Genomic DNA, 12,462 nt, shown 5'->3' with positions numbered 1-12,462 from the left:
TGTAGAAGGCTCTGACCTATGTTTACTATGAGTATTAGTGGTTATGGGAAAACAAACCTGTCGTCTGGGAAATTAGGTCCAGTGACAGTGACGGTCCATGTGAACAAGCCAGAGGTCAGACTTCAAACAGGGGATGTCCTTACTGGGATATTCTTTTTAAAGTTTTTTTAGGATTAATATTAGAAATTTATTTGTATTAAGAGTTTGAAATGCTAGCCAGGAGGAAAGAAATGAATTTCAATGGTTTAAAAATTACTTTTCAGGGCTTTAACATAATGTATTAAAAGTATAGAGAACAGCTTATAAATTAAAACATACGCACACCCTCCTCAGAACCACCCTACAACAAACTTGTTTTTACTTTGCCAGGGAGGAAGTTAGCTTAGGAAGGGCGCTGCCAAAATAATGCAAGGCTCAAGGGGAAAAGCAGAAAGAACAAAACAGCAGTTGCAAACTTTTCCCACTAGAGAGCTTCTGGAGAAGTTCACCCACCATGGGTTTGAGAGGGAATTAGTTTGTGTGTGGCTGGTTGTGTGTAGGGGAGACTGGGGGGCGGGGGCGCTCCGCTGGATGAAGGAGTAGGGACTCCCCCCCACCAACTGATGAGGTAATAGGGCAGTGCAACCTCAGAGGAAGGATCCAGAGCTGATGCATGGCTGGGATCAGATCAAATTCTAACACAACTGCCCCTAAGGAGTAGAAAAAGCAATCCTCTCCCTGTCTCCCTTCCTCGCCACTGGCAGACTTGTTACGTCTGACCAGAGTTTCTCTTCTCTCTCTCTCTTTCTCTCTCTCTCTCTCGGAAATAGGTTGCACTCTTAAAACTTTCTCTCTACTTACCAGTTCTCAAGGCAAACACAGTCCAGGGATGGGGACCACAGCAGGAGTGAAGGGGCTCCCCACATGTCCCACAACTCCCCGGGTTCACACTGTCTACACAGAAATGCTCGCAGAAACTTCTCTTCACATAAAACTGAACTGAGAATTTACCTGCCCCCCAGGCTCGGGCTGCTGTGAGACATCAGGGCAAAGCATGAGTCCTCAGGGACAAGGGGCACAGAGCCCAGCTGGGAGTGGCACCCGGCAGAAGGTCAGGAGAGAGAACAAAGACCAGGGACCAACTCGCCCCCAGCAGGGGAGGAAGGAGGGATGGGGAGCCCATCTCCCTCCCTTGGTCCCTTTCTCCCTCACCAGCACCCTATTTGAACCCCACTGTGAATCCCACTTGCAGGAGAGAAATTAGAGAAGGGAGATTCTGGGAACAGAGGCTGAGGGAGAAGAAAGAGGAGAGGAGGGAGGAAAACCCCAAGCCCAACAGGGCAGAGCTAGACGTCTTCCTCCTGTGCTCAGACATCTTTGCTAACGGTGTCCCGAAGTCGCCTTTTAAATGTAAGAAGGGATTTAAGTCTGAGACTGCCCTTTAACCCAACTGAGGTCTGCGAAAGACCTAAGAATAATATAACCCAGCAGAAAATGTATTAAGGATAGTGTTGATTTATTTCCTTATAAATAAAGGATTTCCATTTGATACTTACAAGAAAACAGCAACCCATTTCAACTAAAAGAACTTTCCTCAGATCCAAGCATTCTTCTAAATACTTTCTTTTGAACAGAAGGGTAACAGAATATGCCACCCCAAAATGTGACTGTAGGAGTTCAGGGCCTGCCACCCCAAAGTATGCTCTGCTGGTATAAAACTGATTACTTTGACCTGCAGGCACTCAAAAAATAGCAAATGCAGGGAGAGGCTTTCTCTGAACTCCCCTTACCTGCTTAAAGACAGATCCTCCAAAAGGAACTCAGTTGTCATCAGTCCCCTCCTGGGGGGGTTTCATTCCCCAGGAAAGATGGAGTCTTGTCACAGAAGAGGAGACCAGAGGTCACCACAACACCCAGACAGACTTTGTCACAAACTATTGTGGTTCCCATCTACTCTTCTAAGGCCCCATTCATCTTTCCGAAAAATTATTTATTCTTTCCTAAGAAACCTATATCCCACCCCCGCTTCTGGCTTTTTCTATTAAGATGGTATGTATTTAAGCCTGAATTCTAAGTCACCTCAAGGAGTTACTCATTTTTCTCTGAGTATCTCCCATGTATATGTAAACTACACATGTTAATAAACTGTTATTTGTTTTTCTGTTGTTAATCTGTCTTTATTTATAGGGGATCTCAGCTCAGAAGGGTAGAGGGAAAGTTATTTTTCCTTACTACTGAACCAGTGAATTGGCTAGAAGCACCCAGCATGCTCAATGCCATTGCTTGTCTATGAATACCAACATTTGTCTCTGTCTTGATCTCTATTTTCACATTGCTCAGCAGCACCCTACCACCACCCTGCTCACTTAGCACCCTACCCTGTGCTCTCCATTATATGATGTGTGTATCCCGCATTTTCTCTCAACAGACTTCTTTCAAAGCGGGGGTCAACCTTACTCATCTCAGTGTGCACTCCCCTCAACCAAGCATACCTGGCGATTAACCTAGGGCTTTGTACGCTAAGCATCCAAATAAGTGCCTACTAAAATATTCCTTCAAACTCTAGAAAACAAATTCCCTTAAGATTGGGAAGTTAAAAATAATATTGAGGATTACCTAAATAGTAAGTGTTCAATAAATATTGGTTGACCATTTTGAAGAACTTCCTTACCATTTCGATGACTAGTTCTAGAAATGAAATTTTGAGCTGTGAATCATTGGAGCAAGGGTTTTCATTGCCAAGGTACTTCTGCAACAGGGTGCAGCTATGCTCGGGAGGGCTCTGCCTGATGTTCCTGCCTCAGGCTCAGCAGCTCCACTGAGATCTCAGAAAATTTGCAGTTCTCTGTTACTTCTTGTTTATGGAAGAACCCAACTGCTTTAAAAAGCATTGAAAACCACTATATTAAAAGGGAGTATTTTATCTTTTTACTATCTTTTCAGATCTTAAATATTCATATATTTTTAATTTGTTCCTCCTTTGGGGCTGATTTAAAGTGTAGGATGAAGTTAGGAAGATTTTTGGAGAGAAGGGAGCCATGTTCCAAACTGTGCCCTTAACGTGCTCATTCAGGAACCACGTTTGGCCTGAAGAATGGACAATGTGCCATGACAACCTAATAAGGAAGCACTACTTACTAGTGATAGGGCTTGGTGACACTGCTGATTGGTTTTGTCAGCTGACTTACTTGAATGTAGTTGTCAACAATTCCCCAAGCAAAGTCACAGGGAAATGTCCCTTCTAGGGGTTGATTTTCAGGTAAAGGAGGGAAGCCATTTTTCTCTATCAGCTTTTGGTAGAACAAGGCTGAAGATTTTGGCAACAGTTTCTTCTCCTGGCTTAGAAAGTCGACATAGAAGAGTCCACGTCTGATGCTGTAGCCTCTGTGCCACTCGAAGCCATCCATAAGGGACCACGCCGTGTACCCGATGACATCCACCCCATCCATCCTGATGGCTGCAAAGAGAAGAAAGGACAAGAACAACACGACAGACCCTTAGCTGGGCACTGGCCTCATGACTCAAGAACATTTGAGGGGCTTACTACTTATGGAAATAAGTTACGAATAATGAACATTGTTTGGTAAACCAATGACCTTTCTTACTAATAAAAGGCTATCACACCAGGATAATTCTAGAAATAAATGTCTTCACAAATAGGATGATCTCCAATATGTTTTTACTTGGACTATTTTTATTTCCAGTCGGTGGTCATTGGGCCTGAGAAGATGTCTTCTTCCACTGTCTATCCTAGCATTGTGGCTGTGGCAATAAACGGATTAAAATCTTTAAAAGCATGAGCTACACAATATTTTCTTCAGAAAGTGTTGGTATTCTTTTTTCTTTAAAAATTGTTTTATTCAGTGCAAATAATAAGAACCCAAGAACATGTACAGAGATCTAGATATACTGGGATTTGCTTAATCCTTAATATAATCTAAAAATCTAGAGTAGTAACTCTGAGGGATTTTATTTATTTATTTGACAGAGAGACAGTGAGAGAGGGAACACAAGCAGGGGGAGTGGGAGAGGGAGAAGCAGGCTTCCTGCTGAGCAGGGAGCCCGATGCAGGGCTCAATCCCAGGAACCTGGGATCATGAACTGAGCCGAAGGCAGACACTTAACGACTGAGCCACCCAGGCGCCCCACAAAACGAGTTTTAAAAATGAATTTAAGTTCCTCAAGAACCAATGAGAAAGGTGTTACATAATGCATTCCTGCTATTGCCAAAATGATTTTCTGCATTACGATAAAAACTATAAATTCACATAGTTTATTACAGATCATCTGAAAGATTGTTTTTCCTGTGGATTTTGGCAGGAAATTAGAATTTTATCCCCAATCCTACCTTTTAAGGTTTCCATTATGAATTTTTTGAGGTAATACATATATTTGGCATCATCTCTCTTGGTGGTCCCTGAGACAAACCAGCCATTTTCCACAATAAATATTTGAGGGTGGTTATATTCAAGGTCAATCCAAGAAAGGAGTTGCCTCAGGCTGGGAGATTCCAATTGGCGGAACTTCATGTGAGGGTCTAATAGTTGAAAACTCAAGGTTGGTCCAAAAGAAAGAGCAAAAAAGTCAGCTGTTCCCTTGATGAACTTTTTCTCAGATTCAGTAAAATCAGGCAGAAGAGATGAAAGATTATTCTTCATGCTCTCAGGATAGTCACCATCAATGAATATGGGTTTGGCAAACCAGCCTAGTACAAAGTCAAGAGATTTTTGACATTCTTTGATGCTATGGTCGGTCATTCTTCGAGGATTGATCCAGTGGGAGCTTAGGGCAATGGATACCTGGCCTCCCTGAGTTGGACGGAAAGAAGTATTGTAGAGATGCCAGATTTTGGCATGAGCCTATAAAGAGAAAAGCCATGGTGAATTTATCTCTGATTGTGAGAAGAAACACATTTTTGAATCCCCAACTCTATTGGTATCTGTTTCTCATCAAGCCTAACCTAATGAATAACCCCACAATGTAAAAGTCACCTGGAAACAATAAATTATTTTCAGAGGTGGGTCAGCCCACAGAGAGCTGCTACCATGACTGGAATTGTTTCCATTGTTTTTCAGTAGCCAGTGGAAAATGTGAATTTTTTGTCTTGAATGCAAAGTGATTATTCATACTTTGAAAAGTTAATGAAATAAGAATTTCTTATAATATCTTACTACTTAAAACTTTGGATTATGTAATTTTTCATTAATAGGCTTCATGAGAAGAACCAATCCTGCATTATGATCACACCAGGAATTTCTAAATAGGATTATATATATTTTTTTATCCTAAGAGACTGGGAGTTTTCGAGTTGACTCAAGTTGTTGGAGTCAATTTAATATTTTGTGTTCATGCCTCACAGCTAAAATTCTAACACATGTTCCCACAATCTTTATTCTTTTTTTTTTTTTTAAAGGTTTTATTTATTTATTTGACACACAGAGAGAAAGCACAAGTAGGCAGAGAGGCAGGCAGAGAGAGAGGCAGAAGCAGGCTCTCCACTGAGCAGGGAGCCCGATGTGGGACTCGATCCCGGGACTCCAGGATCATGACCTGAGCCGAAGGCAGTCGCTTAACCAACTGAGCCACCCAGGCGCCCTCTTTATTCTTCCCTAAGAAGAATCAGCACAATAAATTAAGGACCAACTCCAATATCTAACCTTGGCCCACCCTCTGGAACTCTGGGACAGCGCTGGTTTCCCACAAGACCCAGGGTGCAAGGTACAAGCCAAGAGCAAGAGTCACCCAAATACAGCTTCAAGGAGATCAGATGTCCATTGTTAGTCAGTGCTCAGCTGGGAGTTTCCTACAGCAATGAAATGGGTTTTGCTTCCTTAAGATTAACTTCATACTCCCATAAAATCTTACTGACTTCTGATAGCTTACTTTCACTTGTTTTCCTTTTACTTACAAAGACTAGTGAGGTTTACAGGGTTTTTCCTCCCTTACTTGAATCAAGTTTCCCTTCACTTTTGAATTCCTTGATTTACTCCCCTTATTTTTCTACAAATGTAAGTGCTGTTTATCAGCCTTTTACTCCCTTAATATATCTTCCCTGAAAAACCCCATTCCAATTCTCTGTTTGACTCATGTTCTCCAAAATGATCATGCCAATTTCATCCCACTCCCTGGGCCTGAAGAAGCTCGTTCTCTCAGTATGCCAAATATCCTCTTCATCTTTCCTAAATATTCTTCTTGTGGTTCATTTTGGTGCAGGTGTCCAAGAATGATCTCATCACTGTTCTTATGAGTTCAGCCAAATAGTTCAATGGAATAAAACAGTTTATGTCTAACTTTCATTTTTAGTTTCTTGGTAAATATCTACTGTTTCATTCCACTGAATATATTTTTTCATGACCTGAAGCAGCTACCCATATGCTAAAAAGGAAATGGAGAATAAAAAGGAAAGCAGAAGAATACTGGCATTTGCCCACATGGTTCAAGAAACTGGGGCTCAGTCATGCTGGGCTGCTGGCTTCGTGACATCTCCCACCTTTATCTTCCTCACCTCTACCCCCTCACCTCTCTCTTCCCCATTGTCAGGCAGACCAGGGCCCTTTCCTAACTTGGCCCAATTAAGGCCCACAGACACTCATGTCCTAAATCTAACAGACACACTTCTATAGAACAAATGCTGTGATGGACAGTGTAAGGGGCCAGGCAAAAGAAAAAACAACCCCAGAACTTCCTAATCTGGGTCAGTTTGGCAGGTAGCTGAAGGAGGAGTCATAAAACAGAAAGGCCTAAGCTAATGGGCCATTCCTCTAACCTTGGATTCTTTGACACAGCGCAGAGGAGGTTTGGTGAGGCAATGAATGCCCCGGGCCACATGGTAGTATACACATGGTCTTTAAAGTCAGATAAAATTCCTGCTCCATTACTTTCTTTGTGTGCCTTTAACCACATTACCTAAACTGGGCGGGTGAGACTAACTTCCTTGTGTCTCTCACAGGGATGTTATGAGGATTAAAGAGATTACATAGAACACCTAACACAGAGTTTGCATATGGTAAGGTCTCCATGAATGCTTATTCCTTCTCTACCTGAAGGATGAGCAGGCCTAAAAGAGAAAGCATAACCCGTAAAGTATAGAATACCACCAGCTAAGGAATTCAGCTGAAGAACAGCCAAGTGATGTAGTGATACCACCTGGTGTTTGGATTAGAAGAGACTTAGGTTTGGATTCCAACTCCCCCATCCACTACCATCCATTACCAATACCATCCTTATTCTGTACAAATAAGAATAGAAGGTGTTCTGCAGGGACATGATGAGGATGAAAGGATAAGAGGCAAGGAAAAATGTCTAGTGAGTAGCTGATTATTTTAGAGAAGTATAAATTTGCAGCATTGGGAAGTTGATGATTAATTTTATGTGTCCACTTGCCTGGACTAACTGCCCCCCTCCCCCCCCCCCAGATAGCTGGTAAAACATTTATCAAGGGTCTAGCTAAGCTGCGCCATGGTATTGCTGCCTCAGCATCCATTTTGTTTGGCCAAGTGGCCTTCAGGGACCTGCAGCTGACACCAGCCTCTCCAGCAAGGGCATGCCCCAGTCAGCAGCCTTCAGGGTCACAGGCAAATTTAAGTTCCTGACATGACCTCCGGATCTGCCCTTGTGATCAACAGGCTCCCCTCCCTTCCAGCACCTGGATGCCTTATGGGCCCTTTAGATAGACTACCCCCCACCCCACCGGGGCTTACCAAGATCTGTTTTTTTGGCTTGAAATGACCAGCCTGGCCCTAGCCCAGGAACCTGAATAAAGGCCTGTATTTAGGCCCTGCCTCTCTCTTTGTCTGCGCTCTGCCTTGATCTCCCCAAGTGGCCCCTTAAGGCCGTGTACTTCCTCTAGGACCTGGGAGTCACAGACTTCCCTATTTCAAGTTCTCTTGTGGTCAGTTGGTCAGTTGTGGCACTGAGGCTCACCATCCAGCACTGTGCTCCGCTTAACAAATGTTAATTTAACAAACCGTAACAACATTATTTCCGGGTGTGTCTATGAGGGTACTTCTGGAAGAAATTAGCATTTGAATTGGTAGGCTGAGCAAAGATCAGCCTCACCAGTGTGGGTTGGCATCATCCAATGCATTGAGGGGCTGAAGAGAAAAGGGAAAGACGGGTGAACTCTTTCTCTGGAGAATGCAAACTAATATAGAAAGCGTCTTGGATATCTCTTGTCTTAACCGCTCACCCAACCCCAAAACCCCTACTTGATCTGCTCTTTGACTGCTCTCCACAGCAGCCCAACATGGTGGTCATCCCAGGCATGGCATCTTCTCCAGAAAGTCCCCCACCCCCACCCAATCTGCCACACCGGGCTGCACGTCCTTCTCGCGGCACCCTCCGAGTCTTAGGCATACCTCTCTTGCAGGTGATGACGCCTTCCTGCCCAGACAAAGCTGCCTGGGTGCTCCCTCATCCCCTCCCTGGCCCATGGAGGCCCCAGTGTCTGTCGAACTGAACTGAAGCCTGCCTCATTCACCTTCATTCCATGTTCACATGGTAGATTTGAGTGATCGACTACTATAAGGCAAGGTGTAGGAAGGTCACCACCTTAGGTGTGGCAACAGCTAAGGATGATTAAGAGGGACATGGTTATGTTTGTTTTTGCATTGCTTTCTAATTATTCCATGTATGTTCATCTTACAAGTTTGTCATTTCAAGATTGAGATTTAATAAAGCTATTGACAAGGACTCAGGGAAGTAATTAAGGTTATGCATAAGAATGTTCACCTACACACTATTTCTAAGAGCGAAATATTGAAAACAATTGAAATGTCCAATATTCAAATATAGTCACACCCATATATGCATGTTTTAACACATTATGGTATGACTAAAGATATACTACTATTCAGACATTATAAATAATACAGAAGAACGTCCATTAATATGGCAAAACTGTTTCTAAAATACTAACTGAACAGAACAGATTACAAAGCAGTAAGGAGAGTTTAACAATATTTTTTATTACAGAAAAACATGTACATAAAAACCTGGAATGATTTATAAGTTGTTAAAAAAAGGTTTTGTAGCAGGGTTGCAGGTGGTATAATTCTCTTCAACTTGTTTATCTATATTTTTTCATTTTCTACCATATGCATGTATTGCTTTAGAGGTAAGAAAAAAAACTTAAAATTTAAGAAAGGAAAATAGCTCATAGGAGCCAAATGGCTGGCCCTGCTGAACTGTCCATGATGGTTATTTGAAAGCCGTGATCTAAATAACCCCTGCCTAATTGTTCTCTGTTGTGCCCTATGGTCTCTGCCTCAGCTCCTAAGTCCCAGACACACTGAACCCTCTGCGAAAGTCTGAAGTCCCCTAAGCTTTCATGCCTTTGAAGGGGCAGTTCTCCCAAGTTTTCCAGTCCCTGGTCCCTCCAGCTCACCCCACTTCAAAACCCAGCTCAGACATCACCCCTCCAGGAAGTCTTCCCTGACATCTTCCATCTCTCTGCCCCTAAGTGTCCATTCCATGTGTCTCCATGGCTGGCCTCGATCAAAAACCTTCACCATATTGTGTTGCATTCATGTAAGTGTCTAGATTATAGGGGTTTCCAAGACTTTGAGTGGATCCTTCATCTCTCTCTTCTCATATTCTAGCAAAATGTCTGGGGCAGAGTAAGTATAATGAACAGATATGGAAGAATGAAGGCTGGCAGTAAGAACCAGATCCAAGAGTTTGGGACAGAAGCAAACATTTTTCTGATTCAGAGTGAGAAAACTCTCTCATAAGATACCCTGGTTGCATTTCATTTCTGAGACCTTGAAAGACAGAGAGCTTTCAGGCACACACCATTAAGAAAATAAATTAGAAGGAATTTGGCATAGTAGGCCTCTGAGAATAATACTGCATTTTCTCAAAATGCACTAATGATCCAATTTGAGGCATAAGACACTGGTGTGTGATATCTTCTCCACTTCCTTCCCAACCTCAGTGTTGATTTTGAAATCTACGTTCTGAAAAATCTATGTTCCCTGGAATATCTATGCAAAAATCCTTGAAATAACTGGAGATCAAGCACAATATTTTTTAAATGCACCAAAAGAGAGATGGGGTGGCAATACTAATATAAGACAAAATATATATTTTTTTTGTTTTTTGTTTTTTAAAGATTTTATTTATTTATCTGAGACAGAGAGAATGAGAGAGACAGAGAGCACATGAGAGGGGGGAGGGTCAGAGGGAGAAGCAGGCTCCCTGTCGAGCAGGGAGCCCGATGCGGGACTCGATCCAGGGACTCCAGGATCATGACCTGAGCCGAAGGCAGTCGCTTAACCAACTGAGCCACCCAGGCGCCCCAAAATATAGTTTTAAGTAAAAAATTGTTGCAAGGGACAAAAGGAACATTACTTATGGATAAGAAGGTCAATCCATCAAGAATATATAACAATTATAAACACATGCACACCAAAAAGAGAACAAAATTAATGAAGCAAAAATTGATAGAATTGAGGGGAGAAATACATAACTTGATAATAATTGTTGCAGACTTTAATACTCCACTTTCAATAATGGACAGAAAATCTAGACAGCAGGCACCTGGGTGGCTCAGTCGGTTAAGTGTCTGCCTTCAGCATAGGTTATGATCCCAGGGTCCTGGGATCGAGTCCCACATAGGGCTCTCTGAGCAGCAGGGAGTCTGCTTCTCCCTCTCCCTCTGCCTGCCACTCCCCCTGCTTGTGCTCTCTCTCTATCAAATAAATAAATAAAATCTTAAAAAAAAAAAAAAAGAAGAAAAAAAAGAAAACCTAGACAACAGATCAACAAGAAAACAGAGGCCTTGGACATTACTATAAATCACTCAGAGCTAACAGACATCTAGAACAGCCTGTCCAACAAGAACAGATACACAATTTTCTCAAGTGCCCATGAAACATTCCCCAGAACTGACCATATGTGAGGACCCAAAACAATTCTTAATAAATTTTAAAAGACTGAGATCATACAAAGTATCTTCTCTGATCACTGGGAAGTGAAATGAGAAATCAATAGCATTCACAAATATGTGGAAATTTAAGAACACATTCTTAGAAATCAATGGGTCAAAGAAGAAATCACAAGGAATATTAGAAAATATTTGGAGATGAATAAAAATCAAACCACAACATGCCAAGACTCATGGGATGCAGCAAAAGCAATGCTCAGAAGAAATTTTATACTTGTAAGCGACCACATTAAAAAAGAAAGACCTCAAATCAAGAACTTAACCTTCCACCTTAATGAAACAGAAAAAGAAGAGCAAACTAAACCTACAGTTGGCAGAATAAAGGAAATAATAAAGATTAGAGTGTATATAAACAAGATAAAGTATCCAGACAATTATCTGACAAATTATCTAAACTATGAAAAACAGAGAGAAGACTTAAATTACTAAAATCAGAAACAAAAGTGGGGACATTACTACTGATCTTTTCTGTATATCTACTTCCATAATAAAAGGATTATAAGGGACTAAGCAATTGTATGCCAACAAATAAGATAACCTAGATGAAATGAACAAATTCCTAGAAATACACAAATTACTAAAAGTGGCTCAAGAAGAAATAGTAAAAGGAGAAAGATACCACTTTTTAAATTTTTAGTTCTGCCTTTCGTTGTATGATTTCCTTACTGTTTAAGCTAAGACTCTGGGACAAGGTTGGATTGGAGAGATACCATGTTTACGGATTGGAAGAGTCAACACTGGAAGTTATCCATCCTCCCCAAATTGATCTCTAAATTCCACACAATCCCATACAAAATCCCCAACACATTTTTTGTAGACATTGATGAGTTGTTTCTAAAATGTATATGATTATTCAAAGGACATAGATAAGTTCAAATAAATTGCTAAAGGAAGAACAAAACAGAAGCACTCACATGACTGGATTCCAAGACTTACTCTAAAGCTATAATATTCAATATGGTGTGGTACTGGCATAAGAACAGACAAATAGATCAAAGAAGAACAGAGAATTCAAAAATTAACCTAATGCAAACTGATTTCTAACAAACGCATCAATGCACTTATAGGGCAAAGGAAAACCTTTTCAACAAACTCTCTTGCAGACATGAACAGACATTTTTCTAAAGAAGACATCCAAATGGCCACAGACACATGAAAAAGTGCTCAACATCGCTCGGCATCAGGGAAATCCAAACCAAAACCTCAATGAGATACCACCTCACACCAGTCAGAATGGCTAAAATTAACAAGTCAGGAAATGACAGGTGTTGGCGAGGATGCAGAGAAAGGGGAACCCTCCTACACTGTTGGTGGGAATGCAAGCTGGTGCAGCCACTCTGGAAAACAGTATGGAGGTTCCTCAAAAAGTTGAAAATAGAGCTACCTTATGATCCAGCAATTGCACTACTGGGTATTTACCCCAAAGATACAAATGTAAGGATCCGAAGGGGTACGTGCACCCCGATATTTATAGCAGCAATGTCCACAATAGCCAAACTGGAAAGACCCAAGATGTCCATCAAAAGAAGAATGGATAA

At 41.6% G+C, this 12,462-nt stretch overlaps 1 protein-coding gene across 1 annotated transcript in view; it reads right to left on the bottom strand.

Annotated features, from left to right (window-relative positions):
* The window catches only part of KL (klotho), a 44,533-nt gene that overhangs the window by 5,594 nt on the left and 26,477 nt on the right, over positions 1 to 12,462 (bottom strand). The window contains exons 2-3 of the mRNA XM_006728969.3: positions 4,328 to 4,838; positions 3,168 to 3,436 (exon numbers count right to left, since the gene is read on the bottom strand). Of these exons, the coding sequence (XP_006729032.2) occupies positions 3,168 to 3,436; positions 4,328 to 4,838 (780 nt within the window). The remainder of the gene's footprint in view (positions 1 to 3,167; positions 3,437 to 4,327; positions 4,839 to 12,462) is intronic.

This window comes from Leptonychotes weddellii, chromosome 3, assembly GCF_054177405.1.
Source record: "Leptonychotes weddellii isolate Sample4059 chromosome 3, ASM5417740v2, whole genome shotgun sequence".
Taxonomy (NCBI): Eukaryota; Metazoa; Chordata; class Mammalia; order Carnivora; family Phocidae; genus Leptonychotes; species Leptonychotes weddellii.
This window is presented reverse-complemented; position numbering and strand designations above follow the sequence as displayed.